General features: G+C 47.4%; 1 protein-coding gene across 4 annotated transcripts; it reads right to left on the reverse strand.

Annotated features, from left to right (window-relative positions):
- Positions 1 to 1,277: 1,277 nt before the first annotated feature.
- On the reverse strand, positions 1,278 to 21,022 carry PHC1 (polyhomeotic homolog 1). 4 transcript variants are annotated; one of them, XM_077174123.1, is made up of 16 exons: positions 21,000 to 21,022; positions 14,212 to 14,368; positions 13,503 to 13,613; positions 12,241 to 12,318; positions 11,705 to 11,746; positions 11,347 to 11,496; positions 10,271 to 10,426; positions 8,865 to 9,363; positions 7,789 to 8,546; positions 5,960 to 6,107; positions 5,659 to 5,867; positions 4,970 to 5,084; positions 4,274 to 4,382; positions 3,466 to 3,616; positions 2,708 to 2,939; positions 1,278 to 2,411 (listed from the first exon to the last, which is right to left on the reverse strand). In XM_077174123.1, the coding sequence occupies exons 2-16, from the start codon at positions 14,323 to 14,325 to the stop codon at positions 2,257 to 2,259; spliced, it is 3,027 nt and encodes a 1,008-aa protein (XP_077030238.1). In that variant the 5' UTR covers positions 14,326 to 14,368; positions 21,000 to 21,022; the 3' UTR covers positions 1,278 to 2,256. The 4 variants fall into 4 exon arrangements, with proteins under 4 accessions (XP_077030238.1, XP_077030236.1, XP_077030237.1 ...); XM_077174121.1 differs by lacking the exon at positions 21,000 to 21,022 and adding an exon at positions 18,082 to 18,409; XM_077174122.1 differs by lacking the exon at positions 21,000 to 21,022 and adding an exon at positions 14,702 to 15,460.
- Positions 21,023 to 21,896: the final 874 nt, after the last annotated feature.

Genomic DNA, 21,896 nt, shown 5'->3' on the forward strand with positions numbered 1-21,896 from the left:
GTTAGTTCATTGTTTTTGCTGCCACCTTGTTTCACTCCAGGTCCTCTAAGGCCTCTGAGGGAAGGCTATCCATATCTTTCAAAACTGAAACTTTAGAGGCTCAGGATGGATGGATTATGCTCTGTATTTTTCTGCAGAAATGGCAGTCAGAAATAACTTACTGATGAGGTTTGTACTTTCCAAACACTCAGGGGTTAAAAAGCAGCCAGACCTGCAAAGCCTGATCAAGCATTTTTTTATTAAGAACACTGAACATGAAATGAAGAAGTGAAGCCTTCCCATTTGACTGAAATAAAATCCAGTCCTCAGGAGTAGCTGGTACCAGTGGCAGGCTACCTGTCTGCCTACCCTGCCAAGGGTCAAACTAAGCAGGAGTTGTACCACAGCCAGCCTGCTAAGGATAAAATGGTTTAAAGGCAGCCTTCCTCTGCTCACTGCTGATTGTAACCTCGCCCTCCCCTGTCCCCAGATTACATCAGACCAAACTGTGGTGCCAGGGTGGGTGCAAGCAAGCACAGGCAGCTTCCTTTGGGCCTATTTGCATTCACAAAGCCTCAGAAGTCTTCTCACATGAAAAAGGATGTCACCAAAGTGAGATTCAGCAGCACAGTTAAGACTAGGAAGCTGCTGCCACATTTTATCCAACTACTAAGCACTTTCCTTCCTCTTTTTCTAACGGGTCAATAAAGAGCTCATTTTAAAAATCTCTAATGTTTTCCTACCTATGCTATAAGGCTTTCTCCCATGCCACTACAGCTTTCCTGCAACAGTAGGTGCTTAAGACTGTTCTCTGTGTTAAGTTTCACTCAAATATTCATGTGAAACTTCTGAAAACAGAAAAGCTGAGATACGTGGTTTATAACACCATCTTGCTCTCAGGTATTTGGCTCTAGAGAGCACTTACCTCTTCACAGTTTGTGTAACTCCTTCAGGTGTTTTGCCTGTTTGAAGTAGAGGTGCTTGTGGAAGAGAATAACTGCCCAGGTTTTCACCTTTGGCAATTTGGCTACAAAACTGCAGAATACCACAAAAAATACCATTTGGTCCTTACAAAAATAAAACAACCAAAGAACCCCTAAGCAAACCTGGAGGGGATGAGTAGGAGAAAATCAGCCTGTAACATGAATTCCACTCTTTTGAAATGAGAAGTCATATTAAAAGACCAGTATTCAGTTCTTTTAGGGTGTGTGTTTGGTTTCTTGTAACAGAAATACTTGTTTTACAACATAAAAAAACCCCAACAAAAACAAACAAAAAAAAAAGCCTGAGGCAAGCAGTACAATCCTGTCAGCCTAAATTTTGTCCTTTGAGCTCTCCTGAGGATAACGAAGACAGACACAAAAAGGAAAGAATACAAACTGGTAAGAAAACACACAAAACAAAACCCCAGCTCATTTCATGAAGAGCCTTGGTGCTTCTGGAGGCTGCTTTGGATCTGTAAATTATGCCCTAACACAATGGGAAGACAAACCTCGTGCTGCAACGTTCCCTAATGTAAAACAATCCCCTCCCCTTTGAGTTTCCTATCAATTTGTCATAAGTACTCAGGAAAAATCCTCTGACTTGTTCTGAGAGGAGCACCTGGAGTGAATAGCTGCCACAACACTTTAGCTTTACTGTCTCCTGTAGACATGCAGAGTGAAGACAAGACAGCTCCTATTGCCACAGGCCTTCAAGTTTGGTATGCATGCTGGAATGGCTATTAAACCCAGTTCATGAGCAGCCTAGGTGTTTTTAAAAGTGAAAAAGCAGCAGCCCCTTTTGCTCAAATTCTTGTCACCTCTGTCACTTGCAATTTGTTAGTTCCCCTTCACAAAAGCCCCAAGCACAGGTGCTCCCACTGTCCGTGTGGGGCCAGCTCTTCCTATGCCTTGAGTTCTGGCAATGATATTCAAAGCTAATATCTGCTGTGGCAGAAAGGCTTGAAGGCAGTTCCCTTTGAGAAGTCTTTTAGGACAGAAAGAGATGCCCTTAACATTGTTATGTGGTGTATACAGGGGAGGCATATTCAAAATTAGGAAGAAGGAGAGTTGTTTAAAGGCCCCAGGTGGCAGTTTTCCTTAACCTTGTAGCACCATTAAGAGACCAAGAGATGGGCTTGTGCATGGCAGTTTCAATCAGTTAAATTCCTTCTCATTCTTCTTGAATGCAAGACCACAGGGGACTGTCCCATTCTTCCCCACCCCAGCAGGATGCTCCAAAACTGGCAGCTGCCCTGGGGTCAGAGCAAAAGTGAGACCTCTGGCTTCAGAGTTCTTAGGTCTCCTTGAGGACATTGATCTTGGCACAGATCTTGAGAGCTGGTCCCAGCTTGATGTTCATGGCACTCATGAGATGTTCCTCCTTCAGAAGCAACAGGGCCTGACCATCAATTTCCTGTGACCGAAATTCCTCAGCAATTTCTTGGCACCCTGTGAAGCAACCAAAAAAGAAAGCAATGAGAAACACATGTGCATTGGGCACTCCCCTCACTCCTCCTGCATCTCTGGCAGGTACAGAAAAGCAAGCTAGGAATCTAACCAACCCCTTTCCACACTCTAGTCCACAGTCTCCTTGAGCACACAGGCTACTTGAGAAATAAATGTTGAGAATCCATCTCTATGACGTACTCCACTTCAGAAACATGTCCAAAAGCAGTAGGCGCCACTGAGCCCAACTCCCCATGCTTACGGGATCACAGGAGTGCAGGAGAGGATCTTAACCTCACCTTGCAACGATGCAATGAACTCGTACACTTCCTCCACACTCCAACGACTAGGGTTGCTCGACAGGAAGACTGGATTGATGCCATGTAGATCTGGGGTAGGGGGGGCCATATTAGAGTTTGCCAGGTCCCTCTCTCCATGACTGGCCCTTACTGACAGGGGTCCTGGAGATGTAGGGGACAAAGCTTCATCATAGCTGGAGTTATCAGAGCCTCGGCTCGAGTCTTCCTGGCCCTACAAGCCCATAGGAAAGAAAGAAAATAAAAGGAGTTTTGTAAGAAATTCACAATTACAAGCTGCAAAACAAGACATTGGGAGTAGCAGAAGTTGTCCCAACAGTCTGGAACAACCGTCCCAGGCTGTTGGTACAGGGGCAGCTGACACAAGAGCTCCCTCTCTTCCTCACATCAGAACTGAGGCTCATTCCATTCATCTATAGCCCAATTCAAGTCATTCATGTGAAAGACTGCTGATCAAATGGGAAAAGTGGATTGTTTTCTGCCAAGGCTGTCAGCAGCTCTCACTCACTGAGACCTTCAAGATGCACACAAGAGCAAACATAGAGTGCACAGAACAAGTACGAACGTGAATATGCTTCCTGCAGTCCATGAGGGATTGGAACAGCTCCCTGTGCCTTCTGTAACAAGTGTGTCAGCATGCCCACGGCACATCCTGCATGACTGCATCCACTGTGACAAAGTGGTACAGCCAGAAGGGACAAACCCTACACAGACCTGCCTGGACAGGTGTGTGTCCTTACCCTGTGGCGCTTGCCCTGGATCTTTGTTCGAGCGATTTCGGAGCTGCTGCGCCGTGGTCCCCGTCGGCGCACACGGGCATAGTTGGCTTCCTGGAATTCCTTCATCTTCTTTCTCTGCAGCCGGAACTGATGGCTGCAGCTGACATTGTACCTCAAGTAAGCAGAACAGCAGTTAGAAAGCAGCAACTATCTAAACCAACTACTTCTCCTTGCTCTAGATGGGGATAAGACTCCTCTTTACCATCAAGTTCTGTTCCTCCTCCTTCTAAGACTTCCCCTTGGAAGGAACCAGTCCAGACTTCTGACACAAGCAATATTTGGACACCAGAGTCTTGATCTAACATCTGAAGGGTCAATTAAGTAATTCCCCTAAGGGAAAAAAGACCCATAACAAGCACTCTGCTATCAACAAGAGGCAGCAATGACTAGTCTAACTTTTCCCCAGTGCTCCCTTGTGTCTTTGTCTAGTACCAATGCATGAGACAGCTACCAGTATGCATTTATTTAGTCAGTCAAATGTAGATTTCTCTGAAGAGAGGTTCTTTACAGCCCCAGAATTTCCTCCTTCACAGTTCATTTTCTGAGCAAGCCAGAAATCCTGTTTATACCCAGCATCACATCCACCTCTCCAGACCTAGAAGCATTTAAAAATAATTTAGAGTGGTAAAGGATCTCTGTGGCCAGTACATGCCACAGAAGGAGGATGAGATGTACTGAAAGGTGGTACACTACTTGGAGAAGGGGCATATGCCCAGTTCCAGCAAATGTATAGTCACAGATAAGGAATATTACATCTTGCTGTTATTACCTTTTAGCACAGGTCATGGAACAAAACCTCTTGGAGCCACGGAACTGGCTTGCTGGGGCATACTTCCCACAATATTCACACTTCAACAAGTTTGCCTTCTTGTCAAGCTCTAGTGAGATACAGAGCAACACACCAGTTGGTAATCTGAACTGAAGCATATCACACACCCAGTGATTCCCCATTCCACTGCTCTTCTTCTGAGCAGAGAGATGCCAAGCACTGTTTTCTACTGAATCTAGTAAGTAGTTAGCTTGGGAAGCAACTGGGAAAAGAGAAGCACAAGCTCCACTAATTAGGATATGGATATGGAACAGAGCAGGTTTTTTCTCCTGGTCAGTACCACTTAATGGAACAAACAAAAAATAGCATATTCCTCACATCCTACAAGGCTGTGGAGGAAATCTCCATTACTCTGCTCGGTCCACACATCGTTCACAGCTTACAGTCATTAAAGACAGGTACAGTTCAGAATCTCCTGCTTACTACTGACACAGGATGTGTAAATCATATTCACAACAACAAAAAAACAAAGCATTGTCAGTCTTTTGGCACTCAAAAAAAGTGTGACCCTAGTTCCATAGGTCAAGTCTCTAAGGAGCTGGCAGGAAGAGATACAAGTCCATAATGCATTAAGCTAGTAATACAGAGCAGTAACTTTCTATAACACTAGCTAGTCCTCCTGGTCTTGAAACTCACCCATGGAAGCACTGTCCTCTCCCAGAGAATTGCTGGACAGGTTTTCATTCTGACCAGAAGGAGCCTCTCCCTGCAGTGGTTTCTCAGATTCTTTCAGCAGCTGAGAACAACCCACCTGGATAGGGAGAGAATGAGCTGGACCCACCAATAAAGGATTCCCTGTGTTCACCACCCTCTGCCAAGGTATGTGCAGCTCAAAATTCAACTCAGAAGAATCTAATAGGGAAGGAGAGATGCTGAAAAAAGTCATTACTGCTTCCTGACTCACAGGCTTGGTTGTTCATTTAAAGGTCCCCAAGCACTATCTGCCTTGAATAATGTCCAATTTCACATAACTCCATTTCCCCTTCTTTACTTCAACTTCACTTACTGCCTATTCAAAATGCATCTTTCCCTCACAGAGAGGAGAGCCTCCTTACAATTGCTGCATTAATTATTGCTTTGGTGACAACTGGAGTAAGAGTTGCTGCAACACTTGTTTTACTCCTTCAAACCCCTTAATGACACCTCTTAATGCCTTGCTTCATTCATGACACCGCCCTCCCTTCCCTTCCTCTTTACTGTCTGTGTCTCAGGCTAAAAATGCTGAATTGGAATATGGGGAAAGATACTCCTATGCAAAGATGGAAGCCCACCACCCTCCCAAGTAAGTGCTACACCTCCTTCCCCCACAACAAAAAAATCCCTACTGGAAAGGGCTCTGCTCCCTCCTGGATGACAAAGCCTTCAATGATGTGTGTGAGGATCTGGGGCTTGACGATGGCTTGCGGAGGTTTGGAGTCTCCCATCTGACGTGACACCAATGCCAGGTTTGGAGTGGAAGCAGAGGTGGGGGTGGCTGAGATTCCTTCACTTGATGTGGCATTTGGGGTTGCAATGGCAGCAGGATCAGAATTATCTGGAAAGTTAACAGCACAGGCATGAGCTAACTTCGCTCTACCTACTTCAGGTCATTAGCACAGACAAGCAGAGCTCTCCTTTGTGCCTCACCTCCAAGGCCACTCTTCTCCTCCATGGTTTTGGGGTTGTCTGTTACAGGAGAGGACCTGGCAGGCATGAGTGTGGTGACACTGGCCGGCTCCTCCTTCTCTTCCTCTGACTCTGCCTTGCGCTTTACTGCCAAGGTCTGAGATTTGCCCTGCATGAATACAGAGGAACACGTAAGCAGATAGTTCTTTGCTCCAAAGCAAAGAACAAGCCAGATTAAACAAACAAACAAAAAAGAAAAAAAAAAAAAAAAAAAAAACAAACAAACAAAAAAAAAAAACCAGAAAGAAAAAACAACAAAGCATCCTGCTCCATCATACTTGATTTCCAACCTGGTTTCTTCTGGAGACGCCTCTAGCTCCCACAGTACATACCTCTACTTTGGAGCATTTGCCTAACAAGGAACAAAGCTTGAGGAGACTCACTGCCACAGACTAGGATCTGATGTCCCAAGTCATGTTTGTACACTGGCAAAGACCAAGACACTGTGTGAACCTCAAAGCATTACTGCAGGAAGAAATGGAATGGCATTCACCCAGCAGTTTCCAAACAGGTTATTTGGATAAATCAGATCAGTTTCAATGAAGAGTTGAAAGAGCAGGGAACACACATTCACCAGGAGCAGAACTGACCCCCTGCTCTACAAATCAAGACAAATCCTGCGAGACCTTCCTGAAGAAGCAGACAGAGTTTAGAAAGAGTCTCAGCAACTGGCTAAAAAGGTGTTCAAGCAAGGCTGGATGGAGCAACCTAGTCCACTGAAAGGTGTCCCTGCCCAAGACAGGGGTGTTGGAATTACATGATCTTTAGGGCTCTTTTAACTCAAATTATTTATGATTCCATGACCTGAGCTGGCAAAGTGCTGTTATCTCAGGGATTTAGGTAGGCCCTAGATGGACAATTCACAACAGCATGGACAAGGCCTATGGAATTTGAGTTTTCCTCTGCATAGCCTGTTGCTAGGGGATCCTCTGAGGCATAGTCAGTGGGTGGTACCACACACCAAGAGATCTGTAACCCAGAAATATCCACACTGGAGCAGTTAATGAAAAACTGCAGCCTGTGGGAAAGACCCACACTGGAGAAGGATTTTACGAAGGACTATATCCTTTGTGAAAGGCTGTATCCCATCGGAGGGATTCCCCCATGCTAAAGCAAGGGAAAAGCATGAGGGAGAGACAAAACCTTATGAGCTGACCACAGATCCCACTTCTTGTCCTCCTGAACCTTTCAGGAGGAGGAGGTAGAAGAGTCAGGAGTGAAGCTGAGCCTGTGAAGAAGGAGGGAGGTATTTTTTGCATTTGTTCTTACTACCAATTATCCTACACTAAACTGGCAGTAAAATAAATAATTTCCATAAACTGAGTTTGTTTTGTCCATGATGGTCATTGGCAAGTGATCTCCACATCCTTATCTCAACCCACAAGTTTTTCACTGTATTTTTCTCCTCCTGTTATGTTGTGAAGGGAGAGTGATGGAGCAGCAACTTGGTGGCCATCCAGCAGCCAGCCAAGGTGAACCAAACCCCACTGTAAAATGGGATACTCAGTATGTGATATGGACACCCACCCCATCTGGGGCAGGCTCTGAGCCTCACCTATTAACTTCATGCAAGCCTTTGAATAATAATGTGGAAGAGAAACACTTGTAGTCAGTAACCTCAGGGGTTGGATTGGAATTAGTGTTTTTGAGGGTAAAAAAGTCTCCACATCCCTTTCCCCAAACCCCTTACCCATCCCATCCCACTGACCTGGGCCTGGACTGCGATTGGTGTCCTAGGAATGAACAAAGAGAATCCATATGCTATTCTCCTTCTCAATGGTATCACTTACTGGCAACTGGACAGACTGCATGTAGAATGCTGCTGGCATCTGAGCCACAACTGGAGAGGAAGCTGGGCTCTTCACCATGTGGGCTGTGCCTTGAACTTGTGCCAAATTCACCCCTGTGGTGAGAGGGGGAGCTTCCTGTGAGGATGCTGGAGCTGAAGATGATGATGGGGAAGCAGCATGGGTTTGGGAAACAGGCTGGACTACAGCTGGCATTCCCCGCGAAGTCGGCACCGCTGCAGCAATCTGAGCCAAGCCCAGTGCTTGGGCTTGGCCTGAGCCCTGCTGCCGAGTGCCCACCACCTGCACCGGGATGTGTGGAGGAGGCTGCTGTGTTGCTGACATTTTGGCAGGCCCAAGCTGAGGGGGTTTGATGGGGGTGACCAGAGATTTTGACTGGATAGGAACAGGTGACTTGGTGGCTGGCTGGCACGGACTGTCCTGCTGGAGCTGTAAATGCGGTGGCTGGGACTGCAACATAGGTTGCACAACAAGGGTCTGTGCCTGCTGCTGGTTTTGAGGGGGAGCCTGCTGCTGCGGAGGCTGAGCTTGCTGCTGCTGCTGGGTCAGAGATGCTGCTTGCTGCTGTTGCTGCTGTTGAGCAAGTTGGAGATGGGTGGCTGTGTGGAGGAGCTGGGACTGGCGGTGCTGGAACTGCTGCTGGTGAATGGCTATCTGCTGCTGGATCACCACCTGCTTCTGCAGATGGATCTGCTGCTGCTGCTGGATCAGCGAGTGTGGCTGGATCTGCGTATATGTTGCTATACAAAAACAGAGTAAGAAAAAACAGAGACCCAAAGTTAGCAACAGTGCATCTGGGAACAACAACAACAAAAATAAGGCAGCCACTGCACTGTTTTGAGACATTAAACTCCAAAATAACTGACAGCTTACTTGCAGAGGACATGAGGGATTAAATCAACTTCTTGTGCTAATAGAAAGGGATAACCCCTTGAGACAAGTCTCTGGGAGGACCGAAGCTGGGAGACATGCTGGAAAACCTTTTACCACCAGGCTTCCAAATGTCCTTCTTGTGAAGGCCCAATGATTTTGAAGAGAAAAAGAGCTGAGTTTTTTACCTGAGCTGATCAGCGTCTGGCTGGGTGCTGGTGTAGCTGTCCTGGTGAGGTTCATGCCCACCGTTTGCTGTCCACCACTGTCTGTGTCACCCTTCTTTGCAGCTGCGTTCTCCGTCTCTGTCTGGCTGCCCTGGCTGACAGTCACGGCCTGGGCAGCCGCCACGGGCAGCGGCTGGACCACCCCAGTGCCCTTCCTCTGGCAACTGCCAGTGGCACCTGCTGAGGAGCTCTGGCTCAGTGCCATTGAGGGCTGGCTCCCACCGGTGGCCACCACGCCCCCGGAGACACCATTGCTGCCCGCTGCTGCCTGGCTCAGGTTGAGGGACTGGCCTGCCCCGCTGGAGGAGGCCTGGGCCACGGCCATGCTCTGGCCCGTGCTGGCGGCCTGCGGTAAGCCCGAAGCCTGGGAGCTGCCTGGCAGGGCCGTCTTCTGAGCAGAGCCTTGGAGCTGGGCGTTAGCGGCAGAGGTCTGCTGGCTCCTCACAGCCAAGTTCTGCACCTAGAGACACACACACCAAACAGAATCCACATGCTTTATACACAGTACTTGCCGGGAGTGTGACAGAGCACACGTAAGCAACACACTGCTGGGGATGCAGGCTGAGTTCATGCCTCAGGTCTCATGTGAGGAGCTGCTAACACTGCAGGGCAGAGCTCAGCACGGCCCTCCCCAGGAAGCACATTATCCTGAACTCTCTCCTGCCCAATCTCTGATGGAAATAACAGATCCCATAGTACTTTGTAAACAGGATCTGGGGACACAGTCTTTTCTCCAAGGCATGGGACAGACTTCAGATCTGCCTGCCATACCCTGGCATGGGCAGTTCAGCACAGCTCTAGAAGCACTGAGTTACCCCTTAAAGACCAGTCATTCATTTTCAATTTTTGTGACCACGGATCTACTCATGGCCCACACCCTTTCCAATATCACTCTGCATTTTGGTGCTGCCATCCTCTGTATTTACTTCCGCTCCAAATGCCACGTTATCTCCAAAATTAGATCACAGTTGACTCTTCTTAAAAAAAATTGCTTCAACAACGTTTTGGCATCTTTACAACAATGAACCAACTGGATGAAGGAATACTACCTCTGGCAAAGACTCTTAATTGGAATGTGACTGAAAACTGTACATAGAACTCAAGAGTTCTTTTCACATAATCACAGCCAAGAAACTGTGAAGATGGCATTGATCCAGCCTGTGCTCACCTCAGAAATTTTAAGCAGAAACTAATTTCATCTCTGGAGACAGACAGCAAACATGAAAACATGGTGGCAAAAATCTCCTGCCTGCAGAGGAACAAGGGCTGGGGATAAAACAGCTCCAATGTGCTATACAGGGACAGCTTGAGACAAAGAGCAGAGTGTGGTGTGGCAGAAGCAGGGGAAAGGGAGGACGGTCACTGACCTGGTCTGTGTCTGCGTGGACCCCAGGAGACTGAGTGGGTGGTACCTCCTGCTGGACAGCAGCCACAGCCCCATTGGGCATCAGGATGAGCTGGGAGGCGAGAGGCACATTGCGGCCCAAGGTCCGGTTCACCTGCAACAGGTTCCCCAGCTGCGGCTGTTGGGATCAGGCGGTGTGCAGTGCAAGGAACAGAGGTAGAAGAGAGAAAGGAAGACTAAAAACCCACAAGCAAACAGATCATAAAGGAACACTAGGCTGCAATGTCACTCACTGCAAAACCACCAGCCCTCCCTGCACTGTAACATTGAATATAACCCTCTGAAGCAGGAAACTGGGAACAGTTTCCTTATGGAAACAAGCACTCCTCTATCTAACATAGGCCTCGGCTAACTCCCACAGACTGCCCAAGGCTGCGTTATCTAGAACTGGTTGAACAACAGTGATAAAAAACATACATCCAAGATTAGTGCTGCTTGAAAAGTAGGGGATTACAATCTGTATCTGAAGTCAACTGGAAAACAGAAAGTAGCTACCCAAACCCCAGACTTGACTCCACAGTCAAGCCTAATGCTTTCTACCTAGCTGTACTTCAAAGCAATTAAAAGGATGACATTTGTTCACATTGATTTATTTGTCTAGGCTTACTTGAATTCTGACTTACATCCCTGAGCTCAGCAAGCAGAAGAAGAGTAATTTACCATGTATCTGCTCCAGCATTGAACCAGAACAGTAGCTTTATTTCTGTGAGCTACATTCAAGCCTAGGACATGTATTTCACATTTACACTCTAGTGAGAAGGGCTATGGAACCTTTAACATCTGCAGAGCAGAGGCACACAGCGTTGTTAATATTCTCACCTGAGCCACACAATACACAGCTCATCTATCTCAAAGGCTGAGCCCAGAATCAAACCTGTGGTTTCAGGGATGAGACCTTCCCCATGCAATTTTAAAATATACTGCAACAGCCTTAAAGCAAGGTTAGTCTGTAGGTGTTGGTAATCCCAAGCAGTGAAACTCTGCAGAGGCTGCTAAGTGGGGCTCACGGTCAGGACACATTTGATGCCCATCTCTTACCCGAAGGTACATCTGTGCCTGTGACTGGTTGAGAGGAGGTGAGGTGGTGTTCCCGAGGAGCACAGACTGCGTCAGCGTGGTGGCGCTCGGGGAGCTCACGCTCTGCGACCGACTGATCAGCTGAGCAGCTGACGTGGTGGCAAGGTTGATCTTAGAAGAGAAAAAAGCTTCAAATCACATATGAAGAGATGGAGGCAAAGCAATAAGTACAAATATGCTTAGTGGGGTAAAGTCAGAACGGACATTTTACATTTTTTTCCTGTATCCCACAGGGGACCAAGAAGAAGAAAGTTCTTGTCTTAGAGGGCTTGTCCTACAGGCTACACAATCTATATTAGCCAGAACCCTGGATACTGACCTCATTTGTATGCTGAGCTTGAGAATCACTGTTAGCATGCAACTGCAATAAGAGATCCAAAAAAATACATCATTTTCTCCAGCCTCCCAAGTAAAGGTAAAAAACCCACAAAACCTTCTCTACCAACTCATCTACTCTCTGAGCAAATCCAAGCTCCTCAAAACTCACTACAAAACCAGACATCCTCTCATTCAACAAACTACTGCTCGGCCTAAGACAAAAGCTGCTCACGACTCCTCCTTCTTACAAGTCCTGATCCTTTTTTAATCCATGACAATGTATCCCCAAAGCCTCAGCAAACAGAGATCTATGTCTACCTTTTCAGCTAAGAGGCTTCTCCCACCTAAAAACCTCATCTGGTTTCCTCAAGCCCCACCAATAACAACAGCACCCCAAATCCTCAAAGCTGTCTGCATCTTGTTGATTCCCAGGATTCTTAGAAGCTGTGTGCATCCTAAAAGACAAGTAGGAGACAGAACAAGGTGGGGAGGGGGAGGGAGGCTCTGATATGTGTGTGAGGGAGCAGTTTTACTTACAGAAGCCTGGGTTGTGGTAGTCTGTTGCGAGGTGCTAGTGTTGGGGGAGCTGGCCTGTCTACTGGCTGCAATTGTAGCCTGCAGGAGAGATTGGCAGAGAAATGAGTGCCTGAACAACCCTTTCAATCCAGCCCAATTATTAGGCTCTGTCAGAACACCTAGTCCCTTACCCTCAGAGTGTATGACCTCCAGGCCTTCCACCCATGGGTACATGCACTACTCTTGCCCAGCCTGTCCTAGTACACACTGCAACCCTCACCCCAATGCTGGAATCCACTGTTAGCACCCAGACATTCCCTGCAATATTAGCAATTTGTTGGGCTAATTAGACAGTTTAGTAGCAAAGCAATGATAGCACTCCAAGTAACAAAATTCAAATTAGAGACCATATGGTTTGTGGAAGAATATAAATATTGATAGACTTATTTCCCCCTTCTGATGCCAGGGGAATTCCCCTGCATGAGTTTAGTTAGTTTTGTAACTAAGATTTGTGCAAAACTGACAAGAGGATTCTATTTCTTCTATAGTACAAGACTGCAGTCAGGGATTTTGAGAACAATTACATCCTGGACTGACTGCCAAGGAGTACAGCTACTGAGGTATTGTTACACAAAAAGAATGTATTCATGTCACACACAATCCATTTTGAGCTGATGATTAAGTCTAGTAGGTGAGCAAAGTTGATAAAGAAAAAAAAAAAACCACTCAACATTTATGTATCATAAAATATATTGATTTATATTGATCTGTGTATGTCTCAACTAGAGACATCCTCCTGGTTGGACTGGTTTACCCTCCTGCTGGTAAAGAAAACATGGCTACTAAGTTCCAAGACAGAAATTTCAGAGAATGCTGCCTGAAACCTCATGCAAACACAAATGTTTATTCTCAGAGAAGCAACTACCCACTGATCCCTTTAATACAGTTTTTAAGCACTACTGCATCCACTGCTGATTTAACCACCCATCTTTTAGTTAAAGAAGGTGCAGGGGGTGGTAATAGGCCTCTGAAGTGCAAGTTCCTTGATGGTGATGTCAAATTTTATCTTCCCCTGCTCTGTAGCCAAAAAAATAAATTAATCTTTGCTTCAGGCTTCCAGTTGACTGGCAGTTTGTATTAACTCTGAACAATGTGTTTAGGTACTCATTGTCTCATCAGGGATCAGGATGACTCGGTGCACAAGGCACTGTATAAAAACAGAACCTCTGGATCTTCCCCAGAGAATGATCCAACTCCTCTCCTTCTGCCTCTTGGCAACTCACCTGCTGGACAGCAGCCAGGCTGTGAAGTTGGGCACTGTTAAACTGCTGCTGGAGCATGAACTGATGGAAGTACTGGGCTGCATTGGGCTGTCTCTGGAGTGCCTGCAGAGCCTAGATAAAGACGAAAACCCAATTGTCAAAAACTGCATGCCATTGAAATGTGATTGAAGAGAGCAATGACAAACTAAGCCAGCCATGAGAACATCCCTAGAGCACATGAAAAAGTAGGCACCAGATCACCAAATCCATAGTGCAGTTACAAATTTGGTGACACACTGAATCACAGATGTATTCCAGGACAGTGGGAATCACACTTAGCAAGACTTTAATAACCTTTAGGAATCTGGGGATGTGCATGCTCACACAGGCAGACAAATGTTCCTGTGTAGTTTGTGTATGGAGAGCGTAGAGAAACTGGGATGGCAAACTGATATACTCTAGAACAGCAGGCTAAAACCTATCTACTGGATCACAGTACAGATTAAATCTAGGAGGCTGGACACCGAAGGAGTAACCTATAAAACAAGAAGCCTCAGGCTACAAGAACTAAACATCACATCTAGTATAAGAATTTCTAAATCTGAAAAGATGACAGTTGTCTAAGCACAGGCCCACCTTGACACACAACAATGCAGAGGAACACAAAAGGGCTCACCACCACTTTCCAGTGATGCACTGCCATCCCAGAGCACACCCTGGGATGTCTCACCTGTACTGCCTGCCGCTCATAGAGAGACATCTGCGAGATCTGAGGCCGGGTGCTTCCTCCAGAACTGGAGCTCCCGCTGGTGGAGTTGGAGTTCTGCTCACTTTCGGTCTCCATGGCGACAGGATCCCGGGAGCTCAGGCTGAGATGGACTTCAGATCTACATTGAAAGAACTGGAAACTAAGTCAGGCTGCAGAAAGAACCAAACTGTATTTCATTATATTAGACAGCTTTTGTACTAGAATATCTCAATACCAGTCTCCCTGCCCATCTTAGCTACATCATAGGGACCAGGGAAGCTGGGATTCTAAAATCACCTGGAAATCTTACTCACAGTTTAAATCTTTTATTACCACCATCAGAAACATAATGTGCATATTTTCATACTTTTATTGCCATGCTATAGTTACAAGCTACAGTATCCTGAACTCTTAAAAAGGTACTGGAATGAAGAAGCAGCTGCAGCTCATTAAAACAATTCTGGTCACAGACCTGATCTCTTGACAGTAGAGACTAGCAAACTGAGGCAAATTGCACTGTGCTTCCAGTCCTCCAATGCACTTTGGCAATTTCTGATCCTCTCTTCCTCCAGTCCCTCAGCTCCAATGTCCTACTGATACAGAGTCCCTCTTTCTCCCAGTTTAGCCCCCAGCCCTTGACTCTTTCTTCTTCTGATCGCATGAACTTTCCAGCTACTTGTTGCTCCCAACACATCTTAACTTGAATATTCGATTAGAATCTGGTATCTGTGGTGGCAAGTTCCTTTCAGGAGGAACAGAGTCAGAATCAGAGTGGATAAAGTGTTCACTGGCAACACTTGAGAGGCAAAAGCTGCTGAAGAGGTCATGCAGAACCAGGGAGACCTTCCAGCAGCAGAAAGATGAGTTGCAGTGAATTGCACGACTGAGAAAGGACTGGAGAAGGCTTTCATCAGCTAAGAGGAAGAGAAGTGAGACTGAAGAGAGTGCTTGGCAGAAGAGTAGCACATTGAGATGATCAGGGAGTTTCCTGCAGCAAGAAACATGAGCTACACAGGGAGTAGCAGCAGGAGGGGCTAGAGTCAGAAAAAGGAGAGAAAAGTGATTATACAAAAGAATTCCATTGGAAAAAAAGAAAACCAACCTGAGTTTTTAGAACTCTATGCAAGATTTAAAAAAAACCCAAACTTCTGGTAAGTCTCTAAATGAGACCCCTGTAAATGAGCTTCCAGGAGCCAGAGCAGCAGCACATGCCCTTTATCTAGCCCTTTTAAAATCCACATTCTGCGCTTTACAAACTTCACCAAACATTTCCCTGGTGTATAAGCAAACAGACCTGTGCAGCAGAAAAGGAGGCGCAACAATACTCTCAGCCAGATAACTTTTTAAATTCTGAAATGGTGCTAAGAGCAGCAGATGACTTTAAAGTAGGACAACAGCATTAACTCTGCAGAGGATGGGTGGCTAAATCAGGGAACTGCTGCTTCAATTCTGCTGCTCAAAATCTGAAATATTCTTTAACTGGCAAGCAGAGTGCTGCTGCTCCAGTCTGGTCTTCCAAATACATCTTCACCTCTGCCCTCAAGCCCTACCCAGGCATCTCCCTGCCGATGCAAAACTGGCTTCCTGCACTGCTTCAGCACCTTCTCCTCAGCTGAGACACACCTCCTCCTAACTGGCCACTAGTGTCTTCAGGCACAACTCTATTTCAGCTAGAAACAGCCTGTCAATAAACCTACCCAGAATATAAAAGCTCTTGAAGAAGCAACTGCCTTAAAGATCTTCCCCAGAGAGGAAAAATTAAATGAAGCCTGAAAATAAACACTGAGAAGGGAAAGAATACAGACTTTTTGAAAGAATGAAACTGTGGTGGATAAATAAAGTACTTTGAGTGGGGCTAAAAGGCACATGAAGCTACACACATTGCATCAAGTTCTCCAGTAGCTCAGATGCCATCAGGACACAATTTATGTTCCCTTGCCCACCTCAACTTCCCAATGCAGATACTCCTCCTCCACCTCGCTTCTGGCGCTCATTAGATCAACTTGGCAGCTACAGAAAAGGTACCCTAAAACCCTCTTTTCTACCACATCACAGAGTTGAATTACCTTACTTGTGATGCCACAAGTGCCCATGAGAGAGGAAAGGATGTAACAGATGTTCACCTTAGCTACAGCAAATACCCTTGCCCTCAACAGCTTCACCAGGAGAAGCCAGGCTTCTGCCATGGTGCTCTGCTCCACCAATCAATCTGTGTTTCCTCAGGAAGCAGCACCACCGATTCCTAAGATTTCCAGCATTTTTGAGAGTTCCATATTGATCTAGATCTTAAAATTAGGTCCTAGCATAAAGAGAATCTTACTGAAACACCTCTGGCATGAGGCATAGAAAAATTTTGGTCTCTCTGTAGGCAGAAGGCCTTTTGGAGACGTGGACGGAGAGGCATCTGCTCACTTTGCAGAAGGGCAGTAAGAATTTTAAGTCACTTACAGCAAGGAGAGTTATCCAGCAAAACTCTTTTCAAACACAAAAGTGAAAAGGCACAGCATTTCCCCAAGCAAGTTCATCTAAGGATGGAGCTCCATGTTAGTGTAATCCGATCCAAACACAGGCAATTTCCACACAAAACGGGAGAATTACACACTGTCCCCTCCTCCAACTGCATCTCCAAGCACTTTCCTCTCACAAAAACCTAGTGATCACTGGGCTATCACATCACTTGACTCAGCTAGCTGCTCCGTGAGATGGATAACCTACTAAAAATTATTAAACCATGGATTTTCCAAACAAACAAACCAAAAAAGGAAAACCAACACACAGTTAACAACGTCGCCACTACTGGAAATTAACCTTTGAACAATAGCTAGAACTGCATCCCTAAAAGGCAGACACAGAAGGATACAAAAGCTTTTTAGCACCATGGCACGAATGACCACGCAGCAAAAATGACGGGAAGGAGAAGGGAGAAAACTGGCTCAGGCAGCAGTACAAGCATGAGAACATGGACCACTCCAAAGCCTAACCCACACTTGCTGATCTCAGCACACACCGAGAACACCACAGGTGGCCCATCTACAAGTTCTTGACCCTTCTCAAGCACAAGGGCAGAAAAAAGTCAAGCCAAACAATACTCTAATCCTTAAGCACTAGGTAGGAGGTTGAAAAGTTTTACTTGCTCACCCCATCCATTCCCCCGGGACATGACTGCTGCCTGCATAACAATTTCTAACTTTCCTAAGTGGTTTTGTCACTTCATCCTTGAGAAACTAAGTTAGGAAACACGTAAGATTTACACGGGTTTACACCACAGGTTTGGAGGAGCAAAGCCAGCACCCCGTACTACAGCATACTCGCTGCTGCTACTATATGTTTCTACAACAGTTTCCAAGCCACACAAGCAGAGGTGTGGAACCGCCGGGACAAGCTGACTGCTCTGGGATGCTCTGGAAGCAGCAGTGGGTGCGACGCTCCAGCACTGCAGGACCCTGGCACCACCTGGTCCCCACCCCTCGGTGCCCAGCCCGCCTTTCCCCGCCAGGCGCCTCGCCCGGCCGGCGGCGGGAGAGAGCGAGGCAAGGAAGGATGGAAGGAGGGGAGGATGGAAGGGGACGGCGCGGCGGCAGCCACCCAGGCCGCCGGCAACTCCGGCAGCAAAGTTCATCCGACACGGCGTGCGGGCGCCCTGCCCGCCCGTGCCGTGCCCGCAGCCCCGCCGCGGCGGGAGGCGGAATGCGCCGCAGGATGCCCGAAGCCGGGCGGCGGCTGCCCGGGGGAGCTGCCCGGGGCCGGGCCGGGCAGACAATGGCTGCTCCGCCGCCGCTGTCAACTTCCATCCCGCGCCGGCCCCGGGAACTCTCCCCGCCGCGGCCGCCCGCGCCCCGGGCCCCGCCTCACCTGCAGCCGCCGCGGCTCTGCCCCGCTCCGCTCCGCTGCCCCCCGCCCGCCCGCGGGACCCGCGCTGCCGCCGCCGCACCGCAGCCCCCGCACCGCCACCGCCACCGCCGCGCCCGACACGCCCCCCGCGCGCGGGCAGCCGGGCCCGGCCGAGCGGGCGGGGCGGGGCGGCAGCTCCGGTGTCGGGGCGGGCGGGGCCGGGGGCGGGACCTGGCGGCGGCTCCGGCGGGGCCGCGGTCTGGCGGGGCGGCCCCGAAGGGGCGGGACCCGCACCCGCTCCGCCCGCCCCTCTCCCTGTATCCCTCTTCTTTAATCCCTTTTTTGCTTTTCTTGTTTCGATTTTTTTTGTTGGTTTTATCGGGGTTTTTTTTCTCCTCTTTTTTTTTTTTTTTTTTTTTTTTTTTTTAAATCTCGGCCTCTGGGGCTCCCCCGGCGCTCCGTCACTTCCTCCCTCGAGGCGCTTCCGGGCACGTGGTGCCTTCCCCGGGCGCCGCTTGCCCGTTGCCCCGGTGACGGGAGCGAGCCCGGCGGCGGCGGCGGGAACGGCGGAGCAGCGCCCGGCTCGGCCCCGAGCCGGCCCCGCTCCTCGCCCGCGGCTGCTTGCTGTGCCTGCGGGGCTGGCACCGAGGCGTCACGGCGCCGATGGGAGTCACAGCCTGGTGCTGCGCCAGCCTGAGCGGGTGTCCCCTCTGCCGGCTCTCGCTTTACCGTCCGTCCTTCTGGAGACTGATCAAGCTTGTTAAGTGCTAGTCGTTTTAGGTAGTACGGAATCAATTCGGTTCTGAGATCATCGAGTCCAGCCTGTGACCGAACACCACCATGTCAATAGACCATGAGTGCCATGTCCAGTCTTTCCTTAGACACCTCCAGGAATGGTGACTCCACCGCCTTCCTGTGCAGCCCATTCCAATGTCGAATCGCCCTTTCTATGAAGAAATTCCTCCTGTGTCCAGCCTCCACCTCCCCTGGCGCAGCAGCTAAAGACTATGTCCTCTCATCCTGTTGCTAGCTGCCTGGGAGAAGAATGTAGGTTGTAAACTGTTTGTGTTGGTACCTGCAACAAGCTTTGATGAACAAACAGGATGCAGCAGGCAGTTTTTTGCCTTCTACATGTGTACACACGTAGAGGTGCACAGTAGAAACCTGCATGAACATAAAAAAAACCACAGTGCCAGAGCTCACTGGCAGCTTTTAGAAGAGAAGCTGTGCTGTGCAGGCTCTTGGGCCTTGCTTCTCTTGATTACTCTCAAAGAGCATCAGTTTGTTGCCTGTCAGTTGCCTGGTTTAGGGTATGAGTGGTTGATTAAGGCAAATTTACGAATTTTTAACTGTAATGTTGTCATCTTTAGATGGTAAGTGGAGAGGACGTATGTATGCATGCAGTGACAGGACAAGGGGCAATGGCTCCAAAATGAAGAAGAGCAGGTTTAGATTAATTATTAGGAAAAAATTCTTTCTTGTAGGATGGTGAGGCACTGGCACAGGTTGCCAAGAGAAGCTGTGTATGCCCCACTCCTGGAAGTGTTCGAGTTCAGGTTGTATGTGTGAGAAACAACTTTGATCAACCCAGTCTAGTGGATGGTGTCCCTGTCCATGTCCTGTTGGTTTGGAACTAGATGATCTTTAGTGTCCCTTCCAACCCAAAGCATTCTATGATTTTACAATCAACATATTTGTTTCTAAGAAAATAAATGCCCATCGGGTCAGACCAGTGACTCATCTTGATGAGAGCTGGTGAGTTTCCCTTCAGAATGCCATCACGTGCACCAAGGACAAGTGGGATGCAGCAAAAGACAAACAGAATGAGTCACGTTCCATCTACGTGTACAAGGGGCAGAAGCTCAAGCACCACTGAAGCTATAAGCACCATAAACACTCCTGCAAATGGCATCTTTGAGCTTCATGTTGCAAGAATGTTCCATCTGGCTCTGTAATGACAGTGCTGGGCAATCAGTTCACAGGAAAAAAATTCCCATTATGAATTGCAGTGAATTCCCATTTACTTAGAATCACAGAATAATATTTGCTGCTGGCTAAAAATCAGCAAAACACACCGTACAGGAGGGCATTTAGGCTATTACCAAACATACTTGCTCTAAATGCTGAGGGTTTCTTTTCCAATTCAGATGGAAAACTGTCTGGCTGATTTTCAAGGAGATATTTAAGGTTATTCAAAACAAAAGGTCAGACAGTGAACAAAGAAACAATGACAAGGCAGGAAACCCAGCAAACAGTAATCCCCGGGAATCAACCACGCCTAAAAGCCCCAACAACTGGATGAACGACTAAGCCATTTGTCCCACTTGCAAAACCCACTGAAGTGGATTCAAAGGAGGAAACTCTGGAATGTATGCAAACGAAGGGCAGTTACTGCAATACGACTAGGGGAAAATACTGCAATAAAGAGGCTTTAGGACTTACGAGGGGGAGTAGTTAGCAGCTGTGGGAGGATGTTGGAACTGATAAAGAGAATTTTAGGGTTTTCAAAACTGCACTGCTATGCTTGGGATAAAAATCACAGGCAGGGAAATGGAGGGATCAAGGTGGATCAAATGGAGAGAAGGTAGGTATAAACAAAGCCAGTCAAATGCAATCAGTATGTTTGTGTGCACAAGGTATCTGATCACGGGAGCCTGCATTACATTTTTAATAAATTATTTTAATTGTTTCCTGTATTATTGTGCTCTTTGTTTTGTGGTCTGTTAGTCAGCAAGTAGGATGAAAGGTTTATAGGGCCAAAAACCTGACATTTATGAAAATGCTAGGAACAGGATCAGGCCAGTGACACTGTGCTGATGTGGGTGTCTCTGAAGTATTGTCTCCTGTCAGAGTTAACCTATGTGTACATGTCTTTTGTGGACTTGCACACCACTCTGCTTGCTACTGCTGGGGTGTGAAACAAGAAAGCTCTCACTCACCTCCACTGACCCAGGAAAAAAGGAAGCCACTGGATCTTTCAGCCCACCAGGTTCAGCTGTCCTTAATAGTTGCAGGGAAAGCAAGTGCACCTGGCTGATATCTATTCTGTTCATTCTGCTCCCCAAATGGTGAGATCCCAGCCTTTTTAGTGTCTCCTGATAAAGCACTTGTTCAGTCCCATAATTGTTGTCACTGAGGATCATGCTGCAGATTGTAAGATGGTTTAGAGAGTCTGGCTGGAAACCCGTCAAATGCTTTGCCTACACATAAGGCAGAATTCATTGCGTAGATAGCTCACGGTTCAGGTGCAGCTCTTCCGAGCTCCGGAGAAAAGGAAGAAGCAGCCCATTTTCATTCCGATGATTTTTTTTTTCCCTCCATTCCAGCCCGTTTTAGAAACGGAGATTTATTCCCCGGAGAAACGGCATCTTGCAGAGCAAGGCACGGAGTGATGGTGACACTCAGTGGCCCTGCAGGAAAAGTGCACCTTCCGAGCTCACGGGTTTTTTTGCAGTTTATCAGGAACACAGTGGCAGTAAATGAACCTTATACACAGGTGAATAAACAGCACATAGCATAAGCATGAGCCTGCATATAAACAGCATATAAACATCTCTATGAACAGCACATAGCATAAGCATGAGCCTGCATACTGTGCCTGCATACTATAGATTCTTATAGTATAGGCATATAAACAGGCATGTAGTCTATGTAACTGGATTTGTCTTCTTTCCCTTTCCCACACCCATTTACTCACTTCAGCCTGGAAGTGAGACCATCACCTTCAGGTACTTCAGAAGGAACACCCTGTCTCTTGTAGTGGACTGGTCATTGTACAGACTACTTTTTTCATGTACAGATTTTTAATATGCCATTTATTTTTATAATAGTGCCCT

This window comes from Agelaius phoeniceus, chromosome 2, assembly GCF_051311805.1.
Source record: "Agelaius phoeniceus isolate bAgePho1 chromosome 2, bAgePho1.hap1, whole genome shotgun sequence".
NCBI lineage: Eukaryota > Metazoa > Chordata > Aves > Passeriformes > Icteridae > Agelaius > Agelaius phoeniceus.

Excerpts from the sequence above, each read along its gene's own strand:
- PHC1 (XM_077174123.1), bottom strand. The coding sequence starts at position 14,325 with ATGGAGACCGAAAGTGAGCAGAACTCCAACTCCACCAGCGGGAGCTCC. Across the intron at positions 6,108-7,788 it reads TGCAGTCTGTCCAGTTGCCA|GGCAAATCTCAGACCTTGGC; the intron begins GTAAGTGATACC and ends GTATTCATGCAG. Across the intron at positions 2,412-2,707 it reads GTTCATTGCATCGTTGCAAG|GGTGCCAAGAAATTGCTGAG; the intron begins GTGAGGTTAAGA and ends GTTGCTTCACAG.